This window comes from Candida pseudojiufengensis, assembly GCF_024610245.1.
Source record: "Candida pseudojiufengensis strain CBS 10847 chromosome Unknown scaffold28, whole genome shotgun sequence".
In the NCBI taxonomy this organism is placed as follows: domain Eukaryota; kingdom Fungi; phylum Ascomycota; class Pichiomycetes; order Serinales; family Debaryomycetaceae; genus Lodderomyces; species Lodderomyces pseudojiufengensis.
This window is the reverse complement of record NW_026261549.1, coordinates 1-12,827: the sequence shown is the minus strand read 5'-3', so window position 1 is coordinate 12,827 and position 12,827 is coordinate 1. Positions and strand designations below refer to the sequence as shown.

The following is a 12,827-nucleotide window of genomic DNA, read 5'->3' as shown; positions in this document are numbered from 1 at the left end:
GCTATCGAACCATAATATCAAAGACTACTTCTGTCAAAATTTAGTTTAACAACCATATGGTCTAATTAAGAATCAAATTAAAAAGAATTATTTTCAACTTTCAAGAAATCAAACATATTGATCCTTTGCACAAAATTTAGATTTTCAAACTTTTGGTGTCGACATAAACACATTGCAATACGATTAAAGATGAACAACGTAGAGGAACATATTATTGATGGATATGATAAATCAAAGGAACTTTTGAAAGAAAATTCAGCATCAGAAAGGACGGTGAAAAAATTGTCAAATAGGTTGACTGAAAAAACTATCAATTCACACAACATCCCAATCAAAACACGCAAAAGGAGGAGAGCGGAAGTAGAAGGCGAACCTAAATATTCTAAGGAGAAATTTGGGAATAAGAAGAAATTCAAAAATCATGCAGTTGTGACAAATGTTTCAGAATTATCAAATATAGGATCAAATAAGAATGCTAAAGGGGACGAAAACGTTGTAAACACCAAAATTGAAAAGAATGTGGGGGTTGTTCTTGATTGCAATATAAGCATTGATGATTCTGACAATGATAATGATTTTGACAACAGTCTTGATAATGGTGATGATGTTTTTGATTCTGATTCTGACGATAGTGTTGATAGTCAAAGTTATTACGACAATGAAGGTAAGAAATGGACCAAATCTGAAATGAAAGCCCAAGAATTAAAGTTATATAAAAAATTGGAGTCGACCATTAAACATTTTAAACTTGCTTCTGAAATAGTTGAACCGAGTGTTCTTGAAGCAATACTAGATAAAGCCATTAAAAAGATAAAACCATTTTGCGACGAATAAGGACAGTATGTAGGTTTGTTGATATGTGTTTAACAAAATTGTATAACAACTTCGTTAATATCGATCTCTCATCTTATTTCTTAAGGTAAAGTTAGACAATTGATCTAATTAACAATTGATGATGAAAATAAAACACTGATCATTCAACACCGGGATTAGAATGATATCGTTTTAATCTTTTCAATGATAGATACTTGGATACAATCAGATTTACTCAAATGTGATAAAATCTATCACGTTTTCTTCCTTATCTAATTTGTATGAGTGACGTGTTTTACTACCAATGTCGTGAATAATAATTTTAGACGCTATAAAAATTTTTCAGTTGTGAAACATTCAAAAAAAAATATCTACATACATTAATAATTTTTATCAATACTTTTTTTAACAATTACAAAACTTAAATTTCCCAATGGCAAATTAATTTACCATTAACCAAAAGTTTTTTTATTATTCAATATTCAATATTCAAGATTACGTTAATCCACTAATCTACTCAGTCATCATTCTAGTTTTACTACTGATTCAGAATCAAACCATATAAGAAAGAAAATAATTAATCAAGATGTCTTTCATAAATATTTGTCGTGATAATACTGATCCATTTTATCGTTATAAAATGCCACCAATTCAATCAAAAACAGAAGGTAGAGGTAATGGTATCAAGACAGCAATAGTAAATTTATCAGAAGTTGCTAGAGCATTAAATCGTCCACCTTCTTATTTAGTTAAATTTTTTGGTTATGAATTAGGTGCTCAAACTCAAATTGATAGATTTTTAGTTAATGGTGCTCATGATACAAATGAATTACAAGATTCTTTAGATGGATTTATAAATAAATTTGTATTATGTGGAAGTTGTAAAAATCCAGAAACTGATATAATTTTAAAGGGGAAAGATACTTTAGAAAGAGATTGTAAAGCTTGTGGTAAAGTTACTATTATAGATCCAAAACATAAATTATACAGTTATATTGTTAAAAATCCTCCAGATAATAAAAAAGGTAAAAAATCTGCAACTGCTACTGCAAATGTTGTTGGTGGTGGTAAATCAATTAGTGATATTGCAGCAGGACAAGGTGACATACTTAATGGTGGAGGAGTTGATGAAAATTTAGATGTTGAAAACTTTGATGAAGATGATGATTTATTAGCTAAAAAAATTCAACAAGAAGCTGCTCAATTACAAGAATTAAAAATAAAAGATGATGAATGGGCAGTTGATATGTCACAAGAAGCTATTGCTGCAAGAGCAAGAGAATTAGAAGGTTTAAATGGTAGTGGTATAAATGGTTCTTCTTCATCATTAAATAAATTTGATGAATTTGGTGAATGGTTAATTAAAGAATCTGGCAATAATGTAGCTGATTTACCAAATGATGTTGAAATTTATAAAAAAATTGTTGAATTAGATTTAATTGAAAGTTCTGAAATTTTACAAGTATTGGGACAAACATTATTTGATGAAAATATTTTAGAACAAATTGAACCTCATGTTGGTTTATTAACAAAATTAATTAATAACGACCCACAAAATGAAAAATCTTTATTAGGTGGATTAGAAAGATTAATTGGTTTACAATATCCTTCTTTAACTTCCCAATTACCAAAAATATTACATAGTTTTTATGATAAAGATTTAATAAGTGAAGAAATTATTATAAATTGGGGTTCAAAAGTAAGTAAAAAATATGTTTCAAAAGATATTTCTAAAAAAGTTAGAAAATCTGCTAAACCTTTTATTCAATGGTTACAAGAAGCAGAAGAAGAAAGTGATGATGATGATGAATAGTAGCATTGTAAAAGAAGCTGTTTGGGGTCAATTGATTGTTATATAATTCTTTGTTTCATTGTTTTTAGTTCTGATCAATTAAAAAATTAATTATAAATTACTATATTATTTACTTAAATCATCTATTTCGTAAAGTTTTAAATTGTTTTTATTTTTATTATCCCCCATACCATAACTCTATATATGTATTCCCCATTTTTTATTTTTATTTTAGTTTTCTATACTATTTTTTTTTAATTTTGTAATATTTGCTTGTAAAAAAATCATTAGATATCGTCATATTAGTATAAAAATTAAGTCGTTAAAAAAATTTCAGATTCTCATAAATACAGATTTCTTTGAATTGATGGTGTACTTGGATTTGAATTATATCCTAATGCTGCTGAACTTAATGATAATTGTTCTAATTGTTGCATAACTGCTAAATCTTGTGGTGACATTGATTGTTGCTGTGGTGGTGGTGGCGGTTGTTGTGGTTGTTGTGGATTAATAGCTGGACTATTGTATTGATATTGTTGTTGCTGTAAAGGTATATTTGGTTGTGGCATAGCTTGTTGAGCATAATATTGTTTCATATACATTGAAGGTTGATTAATAAAATTTTGTGATTGTTGTAAAGGTATATAAGGTTGTTGTTGAATTTGATTTGAATAATTTGGTATATATGGAATAGGTTGTTGATTTTGATTAAAATTTTGATTTGAATTATTATGATCCTGATTATTACTATGATTTGTATTATTATAATGATTACCATTTCTATTTCCATTTTGATGTGAATTATGATTATTATGATTATGATTATTATTATTTCTTCTATTATTATTTCTTTTAACACTTAAATTTCTATTAATTCTACTACTTGTTAAACCAACTTCATCCATTAATTTTTTATAATTATGATAATTTATAATATTTAATTCCATTAATAATCTTTTTATTATAGGTAAATATGAACTAACTAAATCAGATAAATTTGGATAACTTAAAATTTTATAAATAAATAATGGACCAGAATTTGTTAAATTATTATCACTTTCTTGTAATATAAATTCTAAATTTTCTATATTACCAAATATTGAATCTATAAGTTGCTGTTTTAAATTCTGATCAATTCTTAAATTTAATAATTTTAAAATTGTTAAATTTGATAATTTATGAACACATAAATGCCTGATGTTTGGTAAAATTTTATTAATTAATAATTCAATTTTATTTTCAAAATCAATAAAACTATCTAAATACCATGTAATTAATAAACTTCCATTATTATTTAAAATTAATTCATTTGAAAATTCAATAATTAATCCAACAATTATTAAAATTTGTTCATTTGTAATTAACAGCTTTGTTGGATTTAAAAAATCATAATAAGTTTCTAATATAGTTCTAATACATCTTGAACCAAATCTACCAAAACTTATATCTAAAAAATTATCAATTATAACTTCAAATATAAAATCATTATATGGTGAACCAAATTTTATACAATTTTGTAAAACATAATTACCAAATTGATCATTAAATAATTTTACCGAATATGGTTTTAAACTTGCACCAATTAAATACATTTGTTGATAATTAAATATACTTAAATTTATAATTTTTTGTATTGCCCATGTACCATTTTTATGAATACTTAATTGAGTTAAAAATGGAGTTATTTCTTTAACCATTATTAATTTAATTAATGGATTTTCTATAAGTGTAAATAATTTTTGTATAATTGTATTACCTAAATAATCATAACAAATTTCAGGTAATTCATCTAACATTGCCAATGATAATTCTTCTAAATTAATATTTAATAATTCATTATTATTATTATTAATTTGTTGATTATCTATTGTTATACCTAATTCTTTATTTTCTAAAATTTTTCTTAAATCTCTTAATGTTGGAGAATCAAATTGTCTTATTGATATAGGTTCTGGTAATGGTCCAAAATCTTCTTGATATTGATCATTTGGATATGTTAAACATTTATTTATAATTGATTGAATTTTATTTAAATCAACTTTTATTGTTGTTGATAATTTTTTAATTGATTCCATTAAAGATATTTGAATTGATGATAAATTTGTTTTGTTCGTGGTTGTTTCAAATTCATTTATTTCATCAGATTGTGAAGGAGGTTTAACTGTTTTGTTGGATTCTTGATGTGGGAACTGTGATGAATGATGTTGTTGAGATTGAGATTGTTGTTCTTGTTGATTAATTTGATTTTTATTAGCTGGTTCAATTTTTGCAAAAGCAACATATAAAATAATATTAGGTATAATTTCTAAATGATTAAAATTTGCTTTTAAATTCATTGCAATTTCAATATTTAAACATTCAATTAATGCTAATTTTGAAGTTGTAGTTATAGAAATTTTAATACTTTTAACATTCCCAAATTTATTTTGATTATTATTATTTAAATTATTATTATTTAAAATTGAAAATAATTTTTTTGAATCTATAAATAATGGTAAATTATCAATTAATAAATATTTAGTTGGTCCAAGATTTGTATTTTCAAAATTTGTTGTTATTATTAATGTTCCAAAATCAAAATCATCTATTAAATTTACTTGATTATTATTATTTAATTCATCATTTGTTGATTCAAAAACTGGTAAAAATTGTTGTTGAACTGAATTTTGAGGTTGATGAAATTGTTTTATAGTTGATGATGGAATGTTATTGTTGAAAAGTTGTTCATGAACTGTTGGTGGAGTAGTACCAGAATATGTTTGAGACCTTATCCTTGGAGCACGTTGTTGTTGCAGTTGTTGTGGCTGTAGTTGAGCAACTCCATTACCACTATAATTATCATAATTATTATTATTATTATTATTAGTTAACATAAAATTATCTAATAATAAATTCATATCATTAGTTTTATTTGAAACAGAATTAAAAGGAGAATTTGAAACTTTTTGATTATTTAAATTTTTTATAGATATATTATTATTATTATTACAATTAAATGGATCATTTGATGAAGAATTTATTGTTAAATTAGGTATTGTTGAATTAGTTGTATATGATCTATTTCTTGATGAAGTTTGAATTGGAAAAGAAGTAGAATCTAATGAAGGACTTGAAAATTGATTTCCATTATTTGTATTTGTATTTGTATTTGTATTACCATTTCCATTTGAATCTGAATTATGACTATGATAACTATTTGATAAAGAATGATTATCATCATTCCAAATAGAATGATTTGAAAATAAAGAACCAGATCTAACTCTTTTATTTGGTGAAGAAGATAAAGTGGTAGTATTATTATTATTTAATTGATGAAATGAATTATTATCTATAAAATTATGATTTATTGGTGATGATGAAGAAATATTAATTTCATTATTTGGAATATTTAATAAATTATCATTATTATTAACATTGTTATTGTTATTATTAATATTTGATAAAGAATCAATAAAATGAATTGGACTACTACTACTAGATGATGATGATGGTAAATTAATACTTCCCAGATGATTATGATTATGATTATTATTATGATTATGATGATTTATATTAATAGAATTATTACGATTATAATTATAATTTATAGAATTTATAAAATTATTTGAATTTGATTGATCATTTGAAAAAAATGAAGATGGTAAAGTACCAGATCTAATTCTATTTTGATTTAAATTTGGATTTATATTCAGATTTTCTTTTTGTAAATTTTGTAATAAGGATGGGTTAGAATTAGATTTGGAATTGAGTTGCTGTGATTGTGGTTGTGATTGTTGTTGTTGACATTGTTGTTGATGATGATTTGGTGAAATTGAAGTATTTGTTGAACTATTATTAAATTGATTGTTCATACTATCAATTGTTTACTTCAAAATGGAGGTTAGTTCAAATCAAATATCAATTATGGTAAGGTTATTAAATGGTTGTAAATATAATTTTAGATGAATATAGTAATATAAAAAGTACCTGGGGAATAGTAAATTGATTGGAAAGAACTTCAAAACTTTAGACCAACCAATAGTAAATCTATTAATGAAATTATAACAATTATAAGTTTAATTGATTAGTGTTAGGTTGTTTAGTGATAGGTTGATTTGATATAAGTTGTTATTAGTAAATAGGCTAGTAGTCTAATATATAATTGGTTGTAAAAAATAGTTAATCTAGACTTTTCTTTTTATGTCTCATTTATTAACAAATACTTAAGTACTAGACTATACAATTCGAACTAGATCTACTATTAACAAACTTATGTTTATTAAAGTAACTACTTCTCAGACTATTTGTATGATTAAATAGTTCAAGTGATATACTAGTAATAGAGTTAATTAGTTATAATGTTGTTTATAATGATCATATATTACCATAAATTAAGTCATTAATTTGATAGAAAGAGGAAAATATGTATGAAACTATACAAGTACTGTTAGCAATACAATAGAAATGTAATAAGACAGATGAACAGATACTAGGTCAATGAGCCCATTACTTACTCGAAAATAGGCATAACCCTTTGGGTAAAAAGATATGGACCCAATTATTACTTTAATAATGTGAATGTTCCCCTATTTTTTTTTTTTACCGTTCTTGTAACTACTTTATACTTTAATACTACTAGTAATAATTATACGAAGAAAATACTAAGTTTGAATAGTCATAGTCATACATTTTTTTCTGAATATCATCATATCCAATGGATGATATAACCTTGGTCAAAACTTCTTATAATCATAGTAGAAGTATAATTTCCACCAAATTGAAACTTCAAATATCTTATTTATAAATTGATACATTATCATCGAAATTTTATAATAAATCTCAAAATAAAATCATAAATAATCTACAGATTATCCAAAGTATTTGTACGAATTTTTACCGAAATATCAAAGATGAGTTTCATATTAAAATGGACTTTTAACTTTTAAATAAAAAGCTACAAAACCTTTACTCAACCCAATTATCATGAGTATTTAAAGTATTGGTTGAAAAAGTTGGAGTTTTTGTTTTGAAAATAGTCATTTATCTAAATATAACATCACAACTTTAACTGAATACACTCCTCTACAAACTTTTCAAAGACTATGAAAAATATCCATTTTAATTAATTGATTTATACTCGATCGTGGTATGTTTCTCTATTAAGTATTATTAGCTAGTTTCAATGGTTCGAAATTTGTAATTAATTCTACAGCCTAATTTTATTTAGATTATCTATGGTAAAACTAGTATATTTAGATTATCTATGGTAAAACTAGTATATTCTATTTCTGGTAATTACTGAGGCTCAATTTTTTAAATCGTATTCTCAAACTCTAAATTTTTCACAACATTCGAAAAATGGGATTAAAACTTATCATTAGTCATTGAAGAAATAAAGTATTCAAACAATCATTCATAGTGTGAGTGGATTAAATGATGTCTCATGAGAATCAATATTTATTCTTGAAAATTTAAATTTTATTTAATATGAAAAATCTTCTACAAAGATTTATATAAATAGATTCAGATTTCAAGTCAACTCAACCTTCAATCATACAAGAACATTATATATCCATCTAGCAAAATTTTAATAGCAAAGTTCCAAAGATTAATAGAGATCCATCTATATTTGATATTCTAGCCAATCGAAAACAGCTATTTTCTCCCATAAACTAAATCTAGAGAAAGTCATGAACAAACAAAACTCAAATAAGAATTATATAATTCAAAGTCATCAGAAACAAATTAGTTCAATTGTTTATATTTCAAAATATAAGGTGAATTAATTGAATAATAAGAAGCAAAAAACATGGATTTTAATTAAGTTTGCCAAAAGGATTTACTAAAAAGTATATGATCATGGAAATCATTATGAAAGATACAATTACAAATTATGAATAGTCTAATACTGATCTTTTCCATGGAGAATAAAACTATTATGGTTAATTTTATGAATTTCAAGAGTATATAATAAGAAAGTCATTAAGAAAATACCATCAAAAATTATAAAAGTGCAATGTTGGGGGAAAATACCAATAATGTCAATCTCATTTAAATTGTTATTCATGATGATTAACCAAAATTATTTTTTAAATGTTATAATAATAAGTATTTATTAAAAAAGAATGTGTTTATTATTACGATTCCTTTAAACGATTCAAAATATACTTACTTTTTTTAAATACATAATATGTCTTTTGAAGAATAATCTTTGGAGAAAAATCATTAATTAATTTAGAAAAATCATTAATTATCTAAGAATAGAAAAATCATGATATACATGAATACTTATTTTTTAAATTATACTATGAGACATCCGTCCATCAAACAATCCCACAAATTAACCACTACCACACACACACACACCAACACCTCAAAAATTGTAACCCATTATGTCAAAATAGTTTAAATTAGCAGCAGAATTCTTATATCAACATTATTATTAATAAATTCCATTTCCCATTAATTTGATGTTGAATCTGAACTTTTTGATTTTAACAAAAATGTTAATGAAAACAATAACCTTATTTTAATTTCATTTTAATAATCAACTACACAATAGAGAGGGGATATCTAGGAAAATATATGATCATTATATTTAATAGTATTTTACATTAATAAATTTAACAGTTGAGCAAGATAATTTCGGATCACCCATTAGTTGATTGATTAAATAAAAAATCATTAATTACCGTCAAAATGAATGCAAAAACAAATCGGTTTTGAATACCATCATTAAATTTGAAGAATTTGAAATTTTTCGAAATTTTAAAAACAGACCCTTAAAAACCTTGAAAATTTTGATGACCTTAAAAAGACTGATGAAACAATAAACCAAATAAGGGCGGCACATCAACATTAAAAATACCACAATTCAACATTAAACCAAATAGCTAGATTTTTTTTTAAATGTTGAATTGTGGTATTTTTAATGTTCATGTGCCGCCCTAAAATTATAACTTTTACTGATTCTGTGGACAAAGGGATTTATTGATAATCTTTGACTAATACTGTCCAAAAAATAGAATTTAATTAAGAACCAGAAAATAAGGCAGCATCCCATACCAATCTAAATCATTTTTTTTTCATTTCCCAAAATTGACAGGAGTTTTGAAATTCATTAAATCTTCCATATTTTCTAACAACTCATTTTGTATGATTTTTCTAATTATTTCATCACCAGGCTTATAAACAACACTTTTAACCTGGAGTGAATCGGCTGATTTAATGAAATCATTTTCATCATCTTCGTCTCCTTCTTCTAACAAAACATTTTCATGTTCTAATTCACAACATCTTAATAATTCATCTTCATCTCATTATCACCTTCGACCATATATGATGATGATTTCTCAGTATCGTATATGGTCGAAGGTGATAATGATGAACTAACAGAAATCGATGATAATGATGACTTTTTCATGTTCTAATTTAATTAACAATTCAATATCTTTTTCATAATGATCTAATTCTTCTTCATAATGATTCTTATCTTCGTATATTTCATCGGCTAAATTCATTTCATCGTCAAGACATTTCATGACAATACCTTTGATGATTACATTTTCTACTGGTTGGAAAAGAAAAAGTTTTCTCTTACTGAATCTGAATATTCTTCTTCTGATAATAATAAATATTCAACTTCTTCAAAACTAAATTGGTAATCTTCTACTGATTCTTGATGAAAAAATATTTCGCAGATGATGAAGAATCAGTAGAAGATTACCAATTTAGTTCTTCATCATCTGCCAAATATTTTTTCATCTTCTTTATCTGTTTCGTCATAATATGATGATAAATCTTCTTCTTCTTGATCTTCTTCCAAATTAGTAACAATCTTTTTACATAAATGAGATTGTTACTAATTTGGAAGAAGATATTGTTGTTGTTGATTTTGATGATGATGATGATGTTGTTGTTGTGACTGATTAGATTCTTCGTCAGCTGAAGGTTGTTGTGGTGATGGTTGTGATTGTGGGATTTGTTAAAAAACAGAGAAAAGAAAAAACTTGTGGGGGATTTATATTAATATAAATAATAAATAAATAAAATAAATAATAATAATCTTTAGAATATGAAACACTCCTTATAATTCTTAACCAATAATATTTTATTTTGGTAGCAGGTCTGTTATACATAATAAATTTTTTTAAAACTGTTAATTGAGGGGAAAACAAATCCTAGAAGCGAAACACCATAAATAAATAAATGAATTTTTTACATGGATAAAAATTATCAAATCTTCTTTCATAGCACCAACTTGATATTCTTGAATGCTATTTGTATTGGGTACAATTTAATAAAGTAACTCTTTTAGTACTAAGTGTTTTGTATTATGTTCCAAGTTGTTTAAGGACTTGGAATAAAAATTCATGAACTTAATTCGTTGGAATGACTACCAATTGCGTGATATTTTGACCAAAAATTTTCACTATTAAAATTACTTAGGCTAAGAGAATGTATAAAAATAGTTGGACAATTCAAAAACTCCAAACTACATTTGCTCAACCAACATCTCAATAGAGACAGTAATGAAAAAAAGACTCATCACATCATGCTCAGGAACCCATTAAATATTATCACAATTTAAATTTTTTGCTGGAATAAACCTTTTACAGTCTCTGTATTCGAAAATTTTTTATCATGTTCGATGTAAACATCATGAAAGAATGATATTTTGCAGAATCATGTTTCAAAGTTTGAATAATTTCCGAAATTGTAAGAAAACCAAAGTTTATGTCATAGTTAATATTTCGTCAATACCATTAGTTTGTAACTTAGTCTTGAAAATTTATGAATCGATACAAGTTTGCTCATCTTTGGCGATAGGAAGTGAAGAACAAACATAAAGATTATACGTAAATGACTACTGGTGATAGCAAATATCAACAGAGATTTGACTTTATTTTATGCCTAATTTGTTGCTGGGAAGCAAGACTTACTTCAATTTAATAAACCTCACTCGAAATCAGCTAATCCCCCCCTAACATGATATAAAAGAAAGTCCAGCATGATGCAAACAAAGTAAGATTGGAATATAGATGGAGGTATTCTATTCCCAAGTGTTTATGACTTAGAAAAAACAGTGGAATGATTGATAGCTAAACGGAATATCTTGAACCCTTTTTGAGTATTTCAAAATTGTACAATGAAATGACCATTAACAGACATTGCTAAAAACTATTAGTAGATATAATTAGTTAAGTAATATCATATTAACTAAATACACTCAAGGTGTGATATCGGTATACTATTTCCTAATTGTTTCATTAATGAATTTTTTGAATAATACTCAAGATTTATGAGGATTTACAATTTCTTAAATGTATCATCTTCATAGTTTGGAGAAAAAATCATTAATAATGAAAATAAGAATGATCTGAACTTAAAAGAAATGTAAAGCTTAATGTGGCTCACTTCGTGGGTGAAGCAATTTATAGCATTTTTGAATTTGAACCGATCTTTTGAATTTGAAAATTTGGGAATTTTAATATAAGTCAATAATTGCTCATCGATTTTTAAAAATTGGTGTCTGTTGCAGGAACTTTGCTCATGAAGAATCAGAACTTGAAAAGAGAATCTGCCTTAAAGAGGCGGCATTTGGGGTTTGGAACAATTTTTGGAATTCAATTTCTGTTATACTCAACTTTGAAATATTTAAACTCAGTTATGGACTTGGTTATGAAAAGATTGTTTATGAAAGGTTTGAAAATCGAAAGTTTGGTAACGATGGCTTTGGGTAGGGAAATTTTGTATATCTGATCTGTGATCAATGTGTTGGTAATTTCACCTTGATTTGATCATTAAAAATCAAGTTTTAACACTGAATAATTTAATTCACGGCAGAAGCATTATATTCGGACATCCTGAATCTAAGAACATGTTAAGCATGGATAGATGGACTAGTATTTCATCCAGATATCGATTTCGTACCAAAATCAAATTTTGTAAATTTCATCTTGAATTAGTATTCCATTATCAATTAGTGCAGGTGTATTGTGAAACTGACGGCCGTGAGTTTGTATAGACAGAATTAGAATCCTTAAGTCTGTTAAGCATGGCATGTTAGGCTTGATTTCATCACATTCCAAATTTTGCACCAAAAATTCATTTTGGGAATTTCACCTTGGCTCAATAATCAATCAACAATTAGTGCAGGTGTATTGTGAAACTGACGGTAGTGACATGATCTAGTCACATTCAGAATCCTTAAGTCTGTTAAGCCTGGCTCGGTGGGACGCAT

General features: G+C 25.5%; 4 protein-coding genes across 4 annotated transcripts; 2 read left to right on the top strand and 2 right to left on the bottom strand. All coding sequences in view use genetic code 12, as the record gives it.

Moving 5' to 3' along the window:
• Positions 1 to 189: 189 nt before the first annotated feature.
• KGF55_005753 (uncharacterized protein) lies at positions 190 to 834 on the top strand (the record flags this gene model as incomplete). The annotated part of the gene is made up of 1 exon (XM_051760798.1): positions 190 to 834. One exon carries the CDS (start codon positions 190 to 192, stop codon positions 832 to 834), a length of 645 nt encoding a protein of 214 aa, XP_051611513.1.
• Positions 835 to 1,399: 565 nt separating this feature from the next.
• Positions 1,400 to 2,626, top strand: TIF5 (translation initiation factor eIF5; the record flags this gene model as incomplete). The annotated part of the gene is made up of 1 exon (XM_051760797.1): positions 1,400 to 2,626. The coding sequence occupies one exon, from the start codon at positions 1,400 to 1,402 to the stop codon at positions 2,624 to 2,626; it is 1,227 nt and encodes a 408-aa protein (XP_051611512.1).
• A 320-nt stretch (positions 2,627 to 2,946) lies between these two features.
• KGF55_005751 (uncharacterized protein) lies at positions 2,947 to 6,456 on the bottom strand (the record flags this gene model as incomplete). The annotated part of the gene is made up of 1 exon (XM_051760796.1): positions 2,947 to 6,456. One exon carries the CDS (start codon positions 6,454 to 6,456, stop codon positions 2,947 to 2,949), a length of 3,510 nt encoding a protein of 1,169 aa, XP_051611511.1.
• Positions 6,457 to 9,669: 3,213 nt separating this feature from the next.
• KGF55_005750 (uncharacterized protein) lies at positions 9,670 to 10,125 on the bottom strand (the record flags this gene model as incomplete). The annotated part of the gene is made up of 2 exons (XM_051760795.1): positions 9,670 to 9,899; positions 9,978 to 10,125. 2 exons carry the CDS (start codon positions 10,123 to 10,125, stop codon positions 9,670 to 9,672), a joined length of 378 nt encoding a protein of 125 aa, XP_051611510.1.
• Positions 10,126 to 12,827: the final 2,702 nt, after the last annotated feature.